Genomic DNA, 21,293 nt, shown 5'->3' on the forward strand with positions numbered 1-21,293 from the left:
GGATATATTGATTTATTATGTTTTTTTTTAAGATGGAGCCTTGTGGAACCCAGCCTACCCTTGAACTTACTATGTGGTACAGTCTTGCTTGGAACTTGCAAAGCCACTTCTGCTTTAGCTGTCTTAATGCTATGATCAGAGGTGTGTGCTTTCACACCCAACCTAAAAGGCATTTTCAAAAAGGAAACCTCTCAGAAAATATGTCAAAACAAAGGTGGGCATGGTGGCACACCCCTGTAATTCTAGCACTCAGGAGGCTGAGGCAGAAAGATCTTGAGTTTGAGACTAGTTTAAGCTACATAGCCAAATTCTATCTCAGAACAACCAAAAACTCACCCTTCAAAACAAAACAAAAACAAAGTAGTATGACATACTACATCATGGGTGAACTAACAGACATTATTGTAGCCAGGTTTTGTGATAAACCTCTATAATCTAGAACCCAGGAAACTGAGACGGGAGGATAATTGTGAGGCCAGTCTGGGATACATGCTGAGATCTTGGCTCAAAACAGGGGAAAAAAAATGTTTGTTTGTTATTATTGATTGGGACATGGTCTCTATCTATAGCACATGCTGACCTGAAACACACTATGTAGCCAATCAGGCTGGCCTCAAATGTGTAATTTTCGTGCCTCAGCCTTCTTAGTGCTGGCATAATAGGTGGGTGCCACTGTCTCTGGTCTAAGACTAAAGCTTTAAATATTGAACCGAGGGACTGGAGAGATGGATCAGTGGTTAAGAGCACTTGTTACTTCTGCAGAGGATATAGGTATGGTTTCTAGCACCATATGGTGACTCACATCTATCTATGATTTCAGGGGACCCAAAACCCTCTTCTGACTTCCATAAGCACAAGGCACACATGTGATACAGCTACATTTATGCAGGCAAACATGCATACACATTAAAAAATAAAAATGCTCTTTAAAAACATAATTAAATTAGGGGCTATAGAGGTGGCCCAGCAGATAAGAGTACTTGCTTTTGCAAAGGATTCAGGTTTGGTTCCCAGCACCCACATTGAGCAGCTCATAACAATCTGTAACTTCAGTTCCAGAGGATCCAGTGTACTCTTCTGGTTTCTACTGATACCTGCATGCATGAGGTGCACATACACATACACTCAGGCCCTCATACATACGCATAAAACAAACTTTTAAGGCAAAGGTCTGGTATGGTGGTCATGCCTTTAATCCCAGCACCCAGGAGGCAGAGACAGAAGGTTCTCTGTCTCTGAGCCAACCTGGCCTACATAGTGAGTTCCAAGATAGCCAGGGTTACATAGAGCCTGTTCCCCCCACCCCCCAAAATGGCTATCTCTATCTATCTATCTATCTATCTATCTATCTATCTATCTATCTATCTATCTAATTTCATTTATATTAAAGGTTCAAAAAAAACAGATCTATAGAGATAGAAAATATGCTGCTGGCTGCCTGGCGTTGGTAGCAGGAGGGGGAATGGACTATAAAGAGGCACTATTTTAAGTTTGAGAAGAATTGATAGATGCACAACTCTGTAAATCTCTTTAGGAATTACTGCACACTGAGAGGAAACAAAACCTTATGATTTCAGCTAGGTTTCTTAAGACCCCGTAGTAGCCCATGAGTGGTTTTTCTCAGCATATTTTTAATTTTTATTTTTGCAAACTAAAGCATTGAGATAGATTTATATTTTGTGTGATTTCCTTTTTCTGTGTCCTGTTGTTGTAGCTCTCCATCCTGTTGAAAAACCAAGATGATCTCGATAAAGCAATTGATATTCTGGATAGAAGCTCAAGCATGAAAAGCCTTAGGATACTACTGTTATCCCAAGACAGAAACCATGTAAGTAATTCCTAGCAACTGAAAACAAAGCTTACATTGCTTCCTTCAGTCTTGCCTTGCTTACTTGACAGAATTTTGTGTTTTTTTTAGCAAAAAAAATAAAAAATAAAAAAAAAAGAAAGAAAAAGAATATGACATGCAGTCCAGCCCCATCAGTGACCAGCAAGTTTTCTACATTTGATTTCATTGGGAGCCAGATTGTTAGGGTCAGTTAAAACGAGGTGGGGGTATGGGAAGGAGACGGAAAAGTGGAGATTTCATGATAAAGGAGAATACACACACAGTCCTTGATTAGATACTGACCTAAATAAGAGATACTTGTATAGCATAGGGGCTAGCAAAGGCTGTCTAGGATTTGAGACTCACATGCTTTTGAACCCAACTTTCACAATTCGAGACAGATGTGAGAAACACTTCTACCTCTGTTCATTGGAAAAAGAGTTTAGCAGCATAAAGCAAATGCTTTACCAAATGTCTAGGAATTACCTCTAATACATTTTCCTCTACTGAGTGGCCCCTCTGAGGGGACATGCTTGCAGTTCTGACCAGTCTGCCATCACTGCAGACGCATATTTCTGACGGTTTCTTTCATTCTTTCCTTTCTTAAACTTGAAGAGAACCGGCTAAGGCTACCAGCAATGAGAACCTGTCTCAGAACATGGAGGAGAAAGAGGAAAGAGGGGGCAACAAGTCACTCAGTGGGTAAAGGCTCTTGCCACCAAGTCTTACAACCTAAGTTCTATTCTGAGGACCCACAGGGTGGAAAGAGAAACATCTCCCAAAAATTGTGTTTGCATACATGCCATGGCATATATGCACCCTCACACATACAGAATAAATTTAAACATAAAAATATAAAAGGTCAGGGCAACATGATGAGACTCTGCCCCCAATGAGTAAATAAATTTTAATTAAACAAAAAAAATGTTTAAAAAAAAAAAAAAGGTAGAAGACATTGAGATGGCTCAGAAAGTAAAGTAAAGGCACTTACTGCCAACCCTCATGACCTGAATTTGATCCCTGGCACCTACATGGTAGAAGGAGAGAACTGACTCACATAAGCTATCCTTTGTCCTCTATACACATGCTCACACACAAAAAAGTAAATATGTAAACAAATAGTTCTTTTTAAGTAAATGGGTTTTTTAAAAGCAGCTGGGCACGGTGGCACATGCCTGTAATCCCAAGGCAGAATCAGGTGGATCTCTGAGTTCAAGGCCGGCCTGGTATATAAACTGAGTCCAGGACATTCAAGGCTACACAGAGAAACCCAGTCTCAAAACAACAACAAAAGGTAGAGAGCAATCACAGAAAGATACCCATCATTAAGCCATGTCATCTACATGTGTGTACACATGCACATGAAATACTAGTTTTGTTCTTTTAATTTCCAATTTTTCATTAACGATGCATTTGTCTTTAACTTGAAAAGTGAAATGGGGCTGGGCTTGGAGGTGTAACCTTTAGTCACAGCACTAAGGGGGCAGGAGCAGGCAGATCTCTCTGGTAGTTCGAGGCCAGCCTGGTCTACATGGTGAGTTCCAGAACAGCTAGAGCTACATAATAGACCCTGTTTCAAAGAAAAGAAAAGTGAAACATAAAATAAAAAGTAGACAGACTGGGGTTTGTAGCCATTTCAGAGGTGGAATGCTTGCCTAGTAAATACAAGGCCTTGGATCTGGATTTAACCTTCATTTACGGAAACAAAGATGAAAAAAATGGATACTTATAAACTATAAGCTCATAGTTTTTAGTTGTTACATTCAGTTGATGTAAAGTTACTTTGCCAAAGAGCTGTGAAGTATTGCCGGTACTGTGCATTTCTGGTTGCCTGAGAGGACCAGTGTGCTACTAGTCCACAGACTGGTACCAGAGAGCACCCTGAAGCACACCGCTCCAGCATGCTGTCTTCGGTCTTCAGTTCTTGTCTCTGATAAATACTGACCCTGTTCTTTCTCTGCTCTGAATCTTCATTTTGTGCAGTTGTCTTATCCAGCCTTTGTTACTATTTGTTTCTTTATTTTAAGGCTATCTTTAGCCCAAGCTTATTTTGAACTCACCCTTGTACTTCTTGATCCTCCTGTCTACACCTCTAGAGTGCTAGGATTACAAGTGTGCATCACCATGTGTAGTTTTACTGGAGATTGAACTTAATTGTGTATTGCTGCTTTGCTTGCACTACACGTGTGCCTGGTACCCATGGAGACCAGAAGAGGGTGTTGGATCCCCTAGAACTGGAGTTACAGACAGTTGTGAGCTGTCGTGTGGGTGCTGGGAATCAAACCTGGGCCCTCTAGCAGCTAGTGTTCTTCTGAACCCTCTTTCTAGCCCCCCTCCTGTTTATAGATTTTTAAAACTGAAGGTTAGCATATATGTTCTTTGATATACTTCTGATTTGCGCCGCCAAGACTCAGCCAGTCCTCACTATGTGAAAGGCTCTGCTGAGGTCTAAGCAAAGGACCTTGGCCACTCTTCATGTAGCTCCTTCCCTAACCGCAGGGCTGGGGCCTCCTTGCCCTTTCCCCCCAGAATGTGGTTTTGGCTGTTTTTTCCTTTCTGACTCTTAGCAGAGAGCTATTGCACATTGGAGGCTTCAGCAAGAACATTCACTTCCCCTTGATTCTGACTTCCTGTTAGAGCAAGACAGTTTGTCAAGACAGCTCCTACATGTGATAAAGTCTGGCATGGGAAGGCTGGAAAAGGCTGCTTGGCAGCTGAACTTGCCCCTGGAAGCAGGAAGCCTTTTTCCTGAAGGACAGGATATACAGATTGTTTATGTGGTACTTCTTCTCCCACTACCCCCCCCTTAGGAGGTAAAAGAGATACAGAGAAGCAAGTAAAACTTTGGCCCAACTTAGTGCTCTTCCTTTTCTTTTCTCTCTTTCTCTCTCTTCTTTCTTTCTTTCTTTCTTTCTTTCTTTCTTTCTTTCTTTCTTTCTCTCTCTCTCTCTCTCTCTCTTTCTTTCTTTCTTTCTTTCTGTCTCTCTTTCTTTCTGTCTTTCTCTTTCTCCTTCCTTCTTTCTTTCTTTCCTGGTATCACGTGCTCATCCTCAATATTCAGTTTTAGGCTTTCTCAGTGTAAAGACCCACCCATTGTTTTGATTTCTCACCTGGTCCCTTAACTGGGCTAGCACAAAATAAGGGTGAGTGTAGGAAGGCTACTAACCCTGTTCTGAAATTAACCTCCAATTTCACAGCTTTTGCCATTTGAACATGATTCCAAGATGATTTGCACGTAAACCTTTGTGCTTTGAAGCAGCTGAGATCTTACTTGTAATTTGAAGAAGTAATTACAGTTGTGGAAGAAGCAGCAGATTAAGTACCTGTCTATGTGCATGTGCACATGTATGTGAAGATGCACAGACAGGCCAGAGGAACACATCACTCTATCTCACTCCATTTTGTTTCCTTAACTTAGGGTCTCTTTACTGAACCCGGAGCTAGGCCAGTGGCCAGCAAGCACCAATGACCCTCTTGTCTCCAGCGTCCCACTTGCCTCCCATATTAGGGTTACAGGAGTAGACAGCCATGTCTGGCTTTTTCATAGGTTATAGAATCCAAACTCAGGATTCTGTGCTTGCAAAGTGAGCACTCTTGTTCATTGAGCACTTAACCCCCAAGTGACTTTGTAAAGTACATACTTGGTGTGGCATGGCCATACATGTTTGTGATTTCAGCACTCAGGCACCTGAGACAGGGAGACCGCAAATTCAAGGCCGGTTGGGCTACCAATAAGACTTGTCTCAAAAAGGAAAAAAGTTAAAACATATTTTGTAGCCAGCATTTTGTAGGGCAGAGAAATGCCATCATTTTTTATCCCATACTCTCATAGGAGATGACAAACTAGTTTCCTGCTGTCATTTTTAAGCTCACTAGATTTTTTTTATTTTATGTTATTAATGTTTTCTCTTTTTATATCTGTATGTGCACCACATGTATGCTGGTCCCTGAGGAGGCCAGAAGAGGGTGTTGGATCTCCTGGAACTGGAGTTAGATAATTCTGAGCTGTTACGTAGGTAGTGGGAGCTGAGCCTGGGTCCTTTGTAAGAGCAACAAGTGCTTTTAACTGCTGAGTCACCTCTTCAGCCTCTTGACGATAATTTTATGAGAGACTATTTACAGTTCTTTCCTGTTTGGCAGATTATTACATAGATGCCTGTTGTTCCTCTGTATCTTGGTTTCACCCATTGAATTGGGACACCAGACAGTGCTTATAGATCATCGAAGCTGTAAAAAGTACATCAAGGATAGTGATTTGCCAAGACTAACAGAGGATTGAGATTTGGAGAAAACCTGGTAGCTCCTGTGTTAAAAGTGTCTGAGGAGTGTGAGGAGTCCTAAGGGAAGGCAAAGATCCGTTGTCGACCTGATTACTTAGAGATCTAGTCATACTTCTGCCTCTTCTCTTACAGACCAGTTCCTCTCCCCACTCTGGAGTGTCCAGGCAGGTTCGGATCAAGCCTTCCCAGTCCGCAGGGGATATAAATACCATCTACCAAGCTCCTGAGCCCAGAAGCAGGCACCTCTCTGTCAGTGAGTATTTCACTTTTTTCTTCCCTGTCCTAGTATATTTGATATGTTCACATTTAAAGTATTCGACTACTAAACAGTCATCAAATGCTCATTGACTATCATTATGCAAAGTAGTGCTCTGTTTTTATTTGGGAAGGAGGAGACATGAAATGACTCTGACCTTTGAGGATCTCAGATATTCTAACATATTAACTCGATATACTTAGATATTCTAGTATAATAATATGATGGCATGATTAAGTTGCTTTTAAACATTTCTGAGAAAGTGATCTCAGACATCTGTTTGAAAACTTACACAGGTCCTGTTAAATTAGGTAAGAGTCAGGTCTATATTTTAGTTTTGAACACAGGCTTCTTACTTATTCCTAAGAAATTCTTGTGCTTCACAGAGGATGCCAGCCAGTGAAACTCTTGCAAAGTCAACTGAGTTATCCTGGAAGCTCAGAGCATTAACACAATATCTCCAATCAAGTAACAAAGAAGTCATGTAGCTGGTGCTAGGCCTCCCCAGGAAAGAATTCTAATCAGGCTTGTGCATTATACAACAGATAACACAATGTTCCTCTGGATACTTCTCAGGGTCTCTCTTAGATAGGGTTTCTATTGCTGTGATGAAACAGCATGGCCAAAAGTTGAGGAAGAAAGGGTTTATTTTGCTTAATTCTTTATATCACAGTTCCTCATTGAAGGCTGTCATGGAAGGAACTCAAACAGGTCAGGAACCTGGAGGCAGGAGCTGATGGAGAAGCCAAGGAGAAGTGCTGCTTTCTTATGGTACTCAAGACCACCAGCCCAGGGGTAGCACCACTCACAGTGGGCTGGGCCCTCTCCCATCACTGATGGTAAATGCCCTACAGGCTTACCTGTAGCCTTGCCTTTAATGGAGGCATTTTTCTCAGTTGAGGTTCCCTCTTCCCAGATGACTCTAGCTCATGTCAAGTTGACATAAAACTAATGAGCACAGGCTTAAAGAGAAAGCCCATTTCTTGAATTGTGGGATTTTTATCAAGAGAAATATGGAGGCTGGAAAGATGCCTCCGTGGTTTAGGGGAGGTAGTACTCTTCCCAAGGACCAGTATTCAGTTCCTGGCACCCATGTCAAGTGGCTCAAAACTGCCTGTCATTCCAGCTCCAGAGGTTCCAGTTCCCTTTTCAGACCTTGGTTGGAATCTGCACACACACCCATGTGTAAATATGTATATAAATCTTTTTTTTTTTAAGTCTAAAAGAAATCTGACTATCAAACATTTGCGTGTGCCTACTGCCCTGATGTTTTGAGACACCTAACTGCCACTGGGAAGCCAAGTTTTTTCCTTTTCTCAGGAGCGGAATTCTGTCAAACTTAAACTGTTCTCTGCAGATACTGAGCTAGGTCTGGGGAGGTGAGCCTTTTTTCTGCTACTGAACCTGTCTGTACATGATTTCTTCCCAAGAGAGTAGCAAGAAAAAATGGTTACTGAGGTACTGACATTGCCCCACTGGTTACTTTCTGGAACTCAAGCACTCAAGAGTTTCTAAGCTGCATGTTTGAGCATAAATGAATTTCAGATTTTTGAATAACTGGTGGGTATATTTTCATAAGCTGGTTGAAGAGAAAAAGGCAAGAAATGTCCTAAAAATCTGATTGCTGAAATAGCCACCTTGGTTTCCTTTCCTTCTTTCTTTTTTAATATGTGTGGCATGTTAGTGCATCATATACGTGCCAAGTGCCCTTAGAAGACAGAAAAGGGCATCAGATTTCGTGGAATAGAGTTACAGACAATTGTGAACTGCCACGTGATTGACAGGAGTGCAATCCTAATCCTCTGCAAGAACAACGAATACTCTTAACCACTGAGCCATCATTCCAACTCCTCAACTTGGCTTCTTTACCATCTTTTTTTTTTTTTTTTTAATCCAAGACAGGGTTTCTCTGTGTTACAGTCCTGGCTGTGCTTTTATAGACCAGGCTGGCCTCGAACTCACAAAGATCTGCCTGCCTCTGTCACCTGAATGCTGGGATTTCATGAGTGCCACTGAGCCCCCCCCCCTCTCTTTTTAAGACAGGATCTCACTCTAGCCTGAGCTTTTCTGATACTTAGTATGTGGCTCTGCTTGCCTGGAACTTTCAAACTTCTTGGCTTTGTCTCAGTGCTGAGATTACAGGCATGAACCTGTGTTTTAGAAATTTTAATGAAGCTTAAAAACACAATTTTATAATTAAAGACTCTTAGGGAGTTAATAATATTAAGACATTAGTTAAGCCAGGAACAGTGGCACATGCCTGTAATCCCAGGTGTATCTCTGTGATATTGAGGCCAGCCTGGTCTACAAAGTGAGTCCAGAACAGTCAAGGCTACACAGATAAGTCTTGTTTTGAAAAACCAAAGAGAGAGATAGAAAACATTAATATTGGATGTCCTTAGAAACTAGAGAAGAGATAAAAATGTCCCTTTTATAAACATAGCCCTTGTAGTAGGGTGTTAAAAGAACGCTGCCAAACATGGGTATGGTAGTGTGCCTGTAAACTCAGCAGCCAAGAGGCAGAAGCAAAGTGTAAAGCCCAGAGTGTAAAGCCAGCCTGCTCTCTGTTGTGAGTTACAGACCAACCAAGCCACATAGACCCTGTCTCAGAAAACAGACAGCTAGGTATGCTGATGCACACCTTTAACCCCAGCACTCAGGAGCAAAGGCAGGCCTATCCCTGTGAGTTTGAGGCCAGCCTTATCTGTGTAGAATTCCAGGCTAGCCAGGGCTATACAGTAAGACCCTGTCTCAAAACAAATTTAAAAAAAAGCTATGCACACAAACAAACAAAAAAAAAATAGAAAACTTTCATAATTTCATAGCAAAAATACTGTTTTAACTATAATGTAGTGAAACTAGAAACCATAGGGAAGATGGGCATCATGACACATGTAGATGACATGGAACTTTTGCTTTTTTTGTTTGAAAAAGCAAAACAAAGCAAAAGCCAATTTGGGTATGATGGCACCATTTATAATGCCAGCACAAGGCTGACTGAGGTGGGAAGGTCAAGAGTTCAAGGCTATCCTCAGCTACATCAGATGTTTGAAGATAGCCTAGACATTTGAGATTCTGTCTCAAAACAAAAAAATTCAAAATAAAAAAACAAAAGGAAGCAGCCAGGCATGTTGATTCATACCTATAAGCCCAGGACTGAGAGAGGCAGAGGAAGGTGGATCTCTGTGAGTTCAAGGCCAGCCTGGTCTACTAAGTGAGTCCAAGGCAGCTAAGGCTACATAGAGAAACCCTGTCTTGAGGGGGAAAAAAAAATAAGAAAGAAATACCTTTTCAAGTCGCATGTGTGTTTTGATACAGATTGGTTTTATTTGTTTAGCAGTGATCTGATTTGAACCTAGAACCTTGGGCGTGCTAGGCAAATTTTTTACATACAGAGCCATACCCCCAGCCACAAAATAATATCGTGATTGTATAATATTTTCTCAATTACACGTTATGAAATGAATTAAATATATGGATTTAAGTGGTAATTGAGTTCAGATTTCGTTCTCTCTTTCTTTTTCTTCTTTCTTTCTCTTTTTCTCTTTCTTTCTTTCTTTCTTTCTTTCTTTCTTTCTTTCTTTCTTTCTCTCTTTCTCTCTTTCTCTCTTTCTCTCTTTCTTTCTTGTTCTTATTTTTGTTTTTTTTCGAGACAGGGTTTCTCTGTTTTAGCTGTGGATGTCCTGGAACTTACTATGTAGTCCAGGCTGGAGTTCAGATTTCTTTTCTTTTCTTTGTTTTGTTTTTAAAGACAGGTGTTTTTTTTCCTGTATATCCCTGACTGTCCCAGAACTCCCTTTGTAGACCAGGGATCCTCCTGCCTCTGTTTTCTAGTGCAAGGCCAGTCTTAAAATGTGCACCATCACGCCTGGCTTAAATTTCAGAACAGTACTTTAAGTGGAAATACAACATAGCTTTCCATATATTATACAGACATTTTATCAAGAAAATAACAGTGATGCTTCAAACACAAACCATGGAGAAGAAACTGGATGTTGGAGTTTATGCTTGTAATACCAGCATTTTAAAGGCTAGTTATCAGGAGTTCAAAGCTACCTTTGGCTACATAGTAAGTTTGAAGCCAACCTGTACTACATAAGACCTTCCCCTCCAAGAAAATTTTTTTTACTGGAGAAAGTAATAAGGCAGGCAGACACAGGAGAATGTTCTAATAGCAAAATAGAAAATGAGGACTGAAAATACTATAAAGAAAATGGATATTTGAAAAGAATATATAGCAACAACAGACTTATGATTTAATAAATTTAGACTGTGGATGAATAAATCTCACAAAATTAACAAAATTTCAAATCTGAATAAGTGTAAAAAGACCTCTGAGGATTGGAGATTTTACATTGTCAGGAAACTAGAATGGTGCTTACACACTCTGCGCAAGGTGATCCTACATTCAGACATGGTGGGATATGTCAGCACTCACCAGGTTTAAACGGTAGAATCGTGAGTTTGAAGTCAACTTGGGCAAGATAGGTAACGCAGGAATACCTGTTTGTCCTGTTCTTCCACATAGACCCACAGAGTTAATAAGTGGTAGGTGGGTCTCAGACCCACCAGTCCATCATAATGGGAGGAAGTGGAAAAGCAGGGGAAAAAACTTTTCAAGAGTCTTTGTAGAAATAGAAGAAGAAGAAGAAGGATGGGCAGCATCACTCTTTTGTAATTGATGAAGATTGACACATGCTCTTCCTAAGCATGAACCTGTGTGGAGGCAAAGGCTAAAGACATTGAGGTCCTTTTCCATGTTGTAGGAAACCATATGTGGAAATCATTTTCTTGACTAAAACATGTTAAATATGATTTTTATTTTCTGTTTATCTGGAAAACAGGCATTGGTATTTCAGCATGCCTAGAACCTGGCTACTTTTATTAAGGGAGCATGATGTTGGGCTGGAATGGGACAGTGGAGCCTGTGTTAAGTCAAGGGTGGTAGGAACACAGATTTTTGCCTAGAACAGAAACTTTTACATCAATGGGAATATCAGAACCTATGCACAAAGGAAGATTTAAGACTAGCATTCCAGGTATGGGAAAGAGCAGCTACTAGACATCACCACAGAAGAACATGATGGGCTCTAAAATACACTGTGTGTATTTGAGGTACTGTAGACTTGAGTTTTAAGAAACAAACAAAGCCAGGTTGTGATGGTGCACACCTTTAATCCCAGCACTTGGGAGGTGGATCTGTGAGTTCAAGGCCAGCCTGGTCTATAGCAAAAGTTCTACGACATCCAGGGTAACAGAGAAACCCTGTCTGGAAAAATCAAAAAGAGCAACAACAAGAAAACAAACAAACAAAAAACCTCAAAGTCTCTGGCTTCCCAAGTTACTCTTATATTTGTGGAAGCTAGCCTTGAACAACGGATTTTTCTGCCTGTTCCTCCAAAGTGGTGGGATTATAGGCATGCACTACCATACATACTCCGCTTCTTCCACGCCTGGCCTAGTGAGAATTGATTTCTACTAAGAGTAACGTGGAAAGTGCATTCTGTGGAGCAGCTGGACTTACAAGCTTCTGGGGGCTTTCTGTAGGCAGCGTTGAAAAGAGAAGACTTTTAGGGTGAGCTATGGAGAATGTTCTGTCTTTCAGGTCCAGGTAGGCTGATATGTTTAGAAGAGGCATAGAGAAGGCCAAGAAAGTCTCCCAAGGCTACTTTCTAAGTACACTTGACTATACCTAGGATTTTTTTGGTTCTTGGTGAGAAGTTACAGAAAATTATTGGACCATATACTCATCTCCATTAGAATGCTAATCATGTTATCTCTCCCACCAAATTGTGTCTTTGTTTATTCATTATCAAAATAGTCCATTATGGGCCAGAAACTTGGATACCAAAAAAGACATGGACTTGGTACTGTGGACCTTGTAGACCCATGGAAAAAATATTTGTCACAATGCGGTCAGTACATAGTTACAAACTGTGACTAGAAAGTCGTACAGTGTTATATGATCTGTAAATAAGGAGTAGGACCTGATCTTGGGGCCAGGAAAACCGTAGGCACAAATGGAAGCTGTGCAAAGACTTGGGGCAAGAGCTTTGGATAGGAGATGTTATGTTTGCTGAGACCTAAGGGCTGGAGAGAATGTGGGCTGTGGAGAAGAGAAGTACTGATGTCTGGAGTGCTAAGATCTAGGAGCAAAGGGATCAGGCCTCAGCCGAGAGGAGGAGGCAGGGTCCCATGGAGAATAATGAAGATTTGTTTTGCTTTTCGTTGAAAGCAGTGAAAAGTCTTTAGATTTTTAAGTAAAGATGAAAAGGTAGGCTGAAGTGTGAAGGACACACTGGAAGGGCAAGACCAGGTCCAGGAACCTATATTCCGATGTGGGTGGTCTAGGTGAAAGAAGACTAGTGCTTGGATTAGTCTGGTAGCCAAGACAGAGACAGGTGGATCCGGGACATCTAGAGGCACAGCACTGATGGAACATGGCATTTCACTGATTTTCACAATATGGTGTAGGAAACCGAGGGCGTTCTTACCATCCTTTTAGGGCTTCTGTGAGGGCAACACTTTTTATAATCACTCGTCCCAAGTATACAGTGTAGTTCTCTCTTTCTCTCTCTTTCTCTCTCTCTCTCTCTCTCTCTCTCTCTCTCTCTCGTGTGAGAGAAACAGAGACAGAAAGACAGATACAGGCCAGCTCATTATGTAGCAGAGGATGAGCTTGAACTTCTGATCCTTCTGCTTTCACCTCCCCAGTTCTGGGATTACAGGATTATAGGCATGTACCACCATGCCTGGTTTATTTGGAGCTGGGAATAAAATTCATGGCTTTATACATGCTTGGCAATTACTCTACCAACTAAACTACATCTCCATGTTCATACCTGAAAACACCTGAGCTTGGCTACAGAGATGGCTCAGCAATTAAGAGCTCTGGCTCCTCCAGAGGACCTGAGTTCAATTCTCAGTACCTAGCTAGCTATTCTCGGTATAGGCAGCTCAGAGCTACCTATAACTCTAGTCCCAGGGGAATCCGACACCCTTTTCTGGATTCCATGGGCACTACATGCAAACACTGATAGGCATTTTTTTAAAAAAAGAATTTTAGAAAAGGAGTAGGGGTCCTGGAAAGATGGGTCAATAGTTAAGAACTTGTTGCTCTAGCAGAAGACCCACATGATGACTCACACCCTCTATAAACTCCAGTTCTAGGGCTGGAGAGATGGCTCAGAGGTTAAGAGCACTGTCTGCTCTTCCAGAGGTCCTCAGTTCAGTTCCCAGCAACCACACGGTGGCTCAAAACCACCTATGGTGAGATCTGGTACCCTTTTCTGGTATGCAGGTATACATGCAGATAGAACACTTGTATACATAATAAATAAATCTTTAAACTCCATTTCTAGGGGATTTGATTTCCGTCTGTTGGTGTCCATAGACATAAGGCACGCACATGATACATAGACATAAATGCAAAAATAAAATTTTAAAAGAAAATACCTGAGCTTTAATTTTTCTAATGTTGTTATTATAAATTGATAGTATTGGTGCTCAGGAAACAGTATACCCTAGTATGGTTCTTTGGATTGAAGGACATTGGAAGGTTCTCAGAAGCAGTCTGTTTCAGACTTTCTCTTATCCTGTGTCCTGCTCCACTCTTTCTCCCAATGCAAACCATAGAATAACATTCACTTTTCCTCTGTGGGTCATGGGAAGTTGAGAACATCCCCTCCCCACTCTCTTTCTTTACATGTTTGAGACAGGCTTTTTCTGTTTCGCCTTGGCTGTCCTGGACTTACTTTATTGACCAGGCCGGCCTCAAATTCACGGAAATGTGCCTGCATCTACCTCCCAAGTGATGGGATTACAGGCATGCACCACTAAGCCCTGTGAGAACCTTCTCTCTTAAAGCTAGTCATAAAGCCTAGAAATATTTCTCTAACCTAGTCTCAGCTGTTGTGAGAGAGCCAGCTACGAAGAAATTCTCTGACCTACTTTGTTTGAGAGTGGGTGCTAGAGTGTTGAGGGTAAGAGCTAAATTATTAGATTGTAGAGCTGAGAAAATGTCTTTTATTTTTATTAAGGCAGGTTATAAGAGAATCTGGGTTTGGGCGCTAGCAAGAGACAGACCTGATATTTTGTCATGTTTTACATGCCTTTGAGACCGTGGAACAGTTAGATGCTTGGGTCTTGAGGCTGGAGATACAGCTTAATTGTTAAGTGTATGCCTCATAAACACAAAGCACTGGCTTTAATTTGTAACACTGCAAAAATCCTCAGGTCTGTAGCTCAGAGAAGAAAAAGTCAGGGGGTCCTGGAGAGATGCCCCAGCAGCACTGGCTGCTCTTCCAGAGAACCCGGGTTCAATTCCCAGTACCCACATGGCAGCTCAGAACTGTCTGTAACTTCATTTCCAGAGGATTTGATACCCTCATATCAATACACACAAAATAAAATTAAAATTAATTTTTAAAAAGGAGAGCAGAAAGGCAAAGCTAGAATGAACATTAAGGGGGGGGTGTTGGGGATACCAAGTTGAAACTGTGGATCCAGAGAAGAGTACGCATGCAGAGACTATAGAATGAGAGAAGGTAAGGGCAATGTACAGATTTAGGAATTTGACCCTTATCAGAAAGAAGAAGAAAGGGTGAACAACCTGCCAGAAGTGACCAGAGAAGTAGAAAGAAAATTAGAGTATGGGGAGAGACCTGGAATGCAATCAGCCCGGTTAAAAAAGACAGGAGGCAAGAGTTACAGTTGTCATTTTTGCCAACAAATATCTGTTTACTGTAAGCTGGTCAAGTGAAAAGCTTTCTAGAGGTAAAGGGAAATCAGAAAGTCAGAAGCATAAAGGACTAAGAAATCCGAGTAGTGGAAATGGAGTTAGAGGAGAAGTTGAAGTTGGTAAGCTTTAGCAACTCAGCCTCCCGCCTGGTTCCTCAGTCAGACCTGTTGAGTAGGTAAAAACTGCAATGTGAAAGAAATTCAGCTCCCATCACAGCATTTGCAGATAGGGAGAAATACAAGGTACCCTAGTGCAGTTATAGAAATCTTTACTTGAAATTTTTCCTCACACTGGGTTAAAAGTCTGCCTTTTCTCAGTTTACAAATTTATCCTGAAGGCTGCCTTCAGCAACTCAGATAATACAGATTAAATATTTATATGACAGTTCTTGAAATATTTAAAATAGCTACTATGTTAACCTTTGTCTTTTCTATCATAATAAACATACCTTGAGTTCTATCATTTTCAAGCCAGTTAATCTGGTAAACCAGTTCATGCTAAAAATAACAACAACCCAGGTGGGCATAGTGACTCATGCCTATCTATTCCCAGCATTCAGGACACTGAAGTAGGATTGTCATTAGTGCTAGTCAAAAGCCACAGTGCCAGGAGACCCCGTCTGAAAAACAACAAAATTCCTTGATAATGAATTTACTCCAAAGGGTTAATAGCTTTGTGAGAGATCACCAGACAGACAGGATTTCCCTATATGAAGGGTCTGCTTTCTATCTTTGCCTATGGAAATTCTACCACCATCAAGTTTGAATTTAAGCACTGTTCCTCCATAATTTGCTGAGTGGTGCTAAGCCTTAGTGGTTAGCTAATGTATTTATAGGAAGCACATTCTAATTCCTTTGTCCCTGTGTATCTTAAATGCCTTTCTCTGTATTACATCATCTCTAACCCCCCACGCCCCAGTACAGGGGGTTGAGTCCAGGATTCCAGGCATACTAATCATGCCCTCTACCTGAGCTGCTCCATCTTGTTTTTCCACTTTAGTCCCGTGGTGAGCAGATGCAATCCTGCAGACCGGTGGAAGAGATCAGTCTTTTTAAGGTGTTTGGTGAAAGCTAACAGCTTAAGGGGGAGGGGAAAAAATATATATGGTCAGAATATCTTTAGAGAGATCTCAGCAAGTAATAAGGAGAGGACTAAGCCGAAAAGGAGTGGAAAGACAAATAGACATAGATATGTGGCTTCAGCAGAGGTGCTTCATACTTTAACGCTGTGAAAAGGAGAGGTACCTCTACCTCCAAGTAGAGAAGGGATTCAGATGAAGGGGAAAAGGGAAAAGCTGAAATCTTATTATAGCTGGTAGTAGAAACTCAAAACACCATAAACTTCAAGCTCTGGGACAAGTTTGAAGGGATAGAAATCAGGATAGTAGAGGTGGTTTGTGCTAATACACGCTGAGAAAATAAAATGGTCACCTTCCTTCACTCTAGAGGTTCTTCTCCCAGTAAATTCTGTGATTTTAGATAAGACTATAAAGTGTGTGGTGATGGTAGCTGCTTGAGTATTGAAACATAGGTTGTTGTCCCTCTCTATGAGACAAAAAGATTGAGAAGTATTTTTGTACAGCTTTGTCCCATGTGAGCAGTTCAGGAAGTGTTGCTTACAGTTTTCTACTGAAGAAGAAAAAAGATTTGATTACACTCCTCTCTCAACTGTCCCCTAAAAAGAGAAAAGGATTTAGAAATATCTCTTTGTACTTGCAGTGACCTGCACATTAACACTGACCCAAAGCCCTAGAGCTCCCTGTGGAGGCAACTTCCTGCCTGCATCAGCTTCCTGATGAGGGTTCTCGGAGAAGAGTGAGAGGCTGCATTTCAGCCATAAGTCAGAATACAAGTAAAAGAACCGTCCATACTCTAGGGAGACAGTTTATTTCTGCTCAGCTTCTCTGAGTTAAAGAAGCTAGCACAGTAACATAATCTGGGAAGAATTTTAACAGATCACACTTAAGCCCTGGACTTCCCTTTCCACTTAGAATGCCTTCAGAGGAAACTCCAGATAGGCTCTTCTGTGGTGCTGGATTGGGCCCCTTGATGTGGCTAGAGCAGCACAGTCAGCCTGGAGTACTGGGAAAGGATGTCCCATGGGAACCACCCCCATGTTGCCCTCCCACCGCTGAGTGCCCTCTAAGACTGTGCAATCACTTGTGCTTTAATAGCAGAGCTTTGTGCCTTCTGGCTCACTCCCAGTCACTGCTAATAAATTTGTGACTGTCAAGTCTTACAGTTCAGTGTCATCATGGCCTCTTCAGCTCCTTCCCTCACTTGTTCTTAGCTGTTGGTGTGCCTCTCATTGGCTCTTAATTTTTGAAATGAAGATAAAAACAAAACTGAAAATACCCTGGAGCAGTCATGCCACCTCCTGGTGTTTCCATTTGCTTCCTCTGATAGTCATTGGTCTGGGGAGACTTCCTTTTCCTGCTCCAGGCAGTGGGCCTGTGCACAATAGCCCCTGGCATATCGCCCATCAGATAACAAGGCTAGCTTTTTGTAGGCCACAGTGTGGATTGGAAAAAGTGAAAGTCTCTGGCTGGAAATAAAAGCCTAGAAAATCTTTGCTCTTTCCCTGTAGGCCCTCCTGTGTCTGTAGCAGTGGCCTCATGTGCTAGGTTCGTCCTAACTGCAAAAGCAAGGGAGAACTCAGTGAGCTAGTAGTAGAGGGAATGTTTTGGACCAGTATCAAAAATCAATAAGTTTTTCTTTCAGACTAATCCCTTATAAGAGACATTTTAAAAATTTGTTCTAGGTAAAATTATATCTTCTTATTCTACAGCATCTTGGGCTCAAATGCTAGAAATGACTGTACTAACTTGTTTCGGGAAGAGATTTAATGTAGAATTCTGGATTATGGGAATCAATGAAAGTGAGAGAAGCAGATTCCTATGTCTAGACACCCAAGAGGCAGGGGTCATCTTAGCTGATTTTATTGCTCTGTGAGTTCACAGCAAAATATCCCTAAATTTATACTCAGAGCAGCTTCGATGTCTGTAAGACTTTAACATACCTGGATAAACTGTGTCCTGCAGGTTGCTGTCATTTCAGTACCCTGGTTCAGGTAGTGACTTACTCCAGAATCGGTAGCTTTCACTCTGAGTGAAGTGTTGAGACAGGAAATGCACAAAAGTCTTTGTCTGTCTTCAAGATAGCATTATAGCTTTGTGTCAGTCTTCTCATCTGAGACTGTGTTCTTGGGTTGGTGCCTCTATGAATCAGTTGGAAGTGTTCTTGATGGTAATTCATCAGATGTCTTCAGCACAACTGAATGAGTCTCGTGTTGAAGCAACTGACATCATGTGGAAGAATGAAGAGCTCAGTCTTGAAAAACTCTGAAAATTTGAACTCTTAAAAGCTGTCTTTTAACCACTAAATGTAAGACTCTTGTAATCCCACCAGGAGATGGAGGCAAGAGGATGAATTCAAGTCTGGTCTGGAGTATATACCCCTTTTTAAAACAAAACAACAACAAAAACACAAACAAATAAAAAAACCTGTTTTTCTCCAAGCCTGTGGTGGTATATACCTTTAATTCGAGCACTCAAGAGGCAGAAGCAGGTATATCTCTGTAAGTTCAAGGCCACCCTGGGTTTCAGGCCAGCTAGAATTATGTAGTGAAATCCCGTCTCAAAATAAAACAGCAATAAATAATACCACTTCAAGAAGTAGCCTATTGTACCTTTTTGTTGTTGTTGTTAAATATTTTTCTTCCTTTTGTTGGTCCTTCATGATTTAGGAAGAGCCTCCTTGGCTCAAAAGGTTTTTTTTTTAGGCCCATTGCTTTATGCCCAATATATTCTCCCCAGGTATTAAAAGCATCTCAACCAGACTCTTTGGCAGCCCTTGTAGTAGAGATGTACCTACCACCTGTCCTGGAGTGCAGGCTGAATGAGCTATATTCCAAATTAAATCAGTATGCATTCTAAATTTTCTTTGTGAAACTGCTGTCTGTCAGGAAGGAGGGAAGTTGGCACTGGATGGTCACATCTTCAGGGGAAAATGAGTCAAGGTCTTCTCCACACCTCTAGTTACTAAACTTATTCTCTTAGGCATTTCCACAGAACCTGCAGAGCTCTATCCCATAAAAACTAGTTTAATAGTCCTGAAGTAATTTGTTAAGGATGATACTTTGCTATTTCTGGTTCTGGTTGGAGGAACAGAGCCCTAGGGACATATGCCCACGTATATCCAGTTAGCTTTCGTGGACCCCAGTCTTAAAATGTTGGGGCCCAAAGCTCAAGAGGGCTAAGTTGATAAATGTACAAGACCTCTTATTACGGTTCTTTTCACAGTTTCAGTTACTGCCAGTTAACCATTCAGCGTTTGCTTGTTATATTCATGGTCTCTTATATCCCAGGCTGGCCTTGAACTCTATATGTGTAGCAGAAATGGCCTTGAGCGCCTGATCTTCCTGCCTCTAATTCCTAGCTGCAAGGATTATAGGCATGTGCCATTGGGTCTGGCTCTGTTTTTATGTTTTAAAAACTTTATATTTATGCCCAGATTAGCTTCAAACTCCTAAATTCAAGTGATCTTCCTACCTTGGCTCTATAAGCCAAGGTATCTGGCTCAGTCAGAAAATATTAAATGAAGAAATCAAGCTGGGGTGTGGTAGTACACACTTTAAAAAAAAATAATCCATTTTATTTTATGTGCATTAGTGTAAAGGTGTCAGATCCCTTGGATTTGGAGTTACAGTTGTGAGCTACCATGTGGGTGCTGGGAATTGAACCCAGGTCCCTTGGAAAAGACAGTGCTCTTAACCGTTGAGCCATCTCTCCAGCCCAGGAGTACACACTTTTAATCCCAGAACCTGAGAGGCAGAGGCAGGCAGATCTCTGAGTTCAAGGCCAGCCTGAATTCTAGGACAGCCAGAACTACATAGTGAAATCCTGTTTCAAAAATACCAAAAGAAAGAGAGGGAGGGAAGGAAGGAAAGAAATCAGAGGTATACAGCTTCTTGATTACTTTTCTATTGCTGTGAAGAGACATCATGACTAAGGCAGTTTATAAAAAGTATGCAATTGGGGGCTTGCTTTAGTTTCAGAGGGTGAGTCTATGGCCCATGGTAGGAAGCAAGGTGGGAGGCAGACATGGCATCAGAGCAGTAGCTGGGAGTTTACATCTGATCTGTAAGAACAAGGCAGAGAGAGACTAGACCTGGATGGGCTTTGAAACTTTTAAAGGATTTGAAACCTCACAGGTTTCAAAGCCCACCCCTACTGACATGCCTGCAATAAAGGCACCCTCCCCCAAGTCCTTCCCAAGACAGTTCCATTAACTGCAGACCAAGCGTTCAAATATATGAACGTATGAGGGCCATTCTCTCTCCTCCCCTCCCCACCAGACAGGGTTTCTTTGTGTGATATTCCTAGCTGTCGTGGACTTGCTTTGTAGAACAAATTGATTTCCAACTCACAGAGATAAGCCTGTGTCTGCCTCTCAAGTGCTGGGATCAAAGACATGCACCTAGGGTCTCATTGTGTGCCTGTCCTGGAACTGCTGTGTAGACAAGGCTGACCTAGAATTTATAAGAGATCTGTCTGGGATTAAAGGGATGCAATACCACACTCAACCTGAGTTTTTGTTTGTTTGTTTTCATTTGTTTTGTTTTTCAAGACAAGGTTTCTCTGTGTAGCCCTGACGGTCCTGGAACTTGCTCTGTAGACCTGGCTGGCCTCAAACTCAGAGATCTGCCTGCCTTTGCCTCCCAAGTGCTGGGATTAAAGGCATGAGCTACTGATGCCTGGTTGTTTTGTTTTTAAGGTGCATTATATTTAATTATGTGTATGTTGTGTGGTTATGTGTCTGTGTGTGCCAGTGCCAGCTGAGGCTGGAAAGATCAGATCTCTCTGGTGTTGGAGTTACAGGCAATTGTGAGCTACCCAACATGGATGCTGGAAATCCAACTCTGATCCTCTGCAAGATCAGTGTAGACTCTCAACTGCTGAGCCCATCTCTCCAGACCCAACAATAAGTTTTAAATTGTGCTTTACTCTGAGTATCTTGATAAAATCTCACACCATTCTATCTGGAATATGAGTCATGCCTTTGTCCAATGTATCAATGATACATTTGCTGCTGGCCCATTTGTCATTTAGTGGCTATCCCAGTTATCAGACTGTATTATATTATTAGTGCTTGCATTAAAGTAACCCTTTTTTTTTTAACCTAATGGCTC

The 21,293-nt window shown here is 41.5% G+C and overlaps 1 protein-coding gene across 4 annotated transcripts in view; it reads left to right on the forward strand.

Annotated features, from left to right (window-relative positions):
* Window positions 1-21,293, forward strand: part of Map3k3 (mitogen-activated protein kinase kinase kinase 3) — a 67,199-nt gene that overhangs the window by 30,607 nt on the left and 15,299 nt on the right. For all 4 annotated transcript variants that reach the window (XR_008718382.1, XM_055592175.1, XM_055592176.1 and 1 more), the window contains exons 5-6: window positions 1,715-1,828; window positions 6,241-6,361. Coding sequence is in view for 3 of the 4 variants with exons in the window: in XM_055592175.1 (XP_055448150.1) it covers window positions 1,715-1,828; window positions 6,241-6,361 (235 nt within the window). In the remaining variant the exon portion in view is untranslated. The remainder of the gene's footprint in view (window positions 1-1,714; window positions 1,829-6,240; window positions 6,362-21,293) is intronic.

The sequence above is a fragment of the Psammomys obesus genome, unplaced genomic scaffold (assembly GCF_907164565.1).
Source record: "Psammomys obesus unplaced genomic scaffold, mPsaObe1.curated_primary_1811, whole genome shotgun sequence".
Lineage (NCBI taxonomy): Eukaryota > Metazoa > Chordata > Mammalia > Rodentia > Muridae > Psammomys > Psammomys obesus.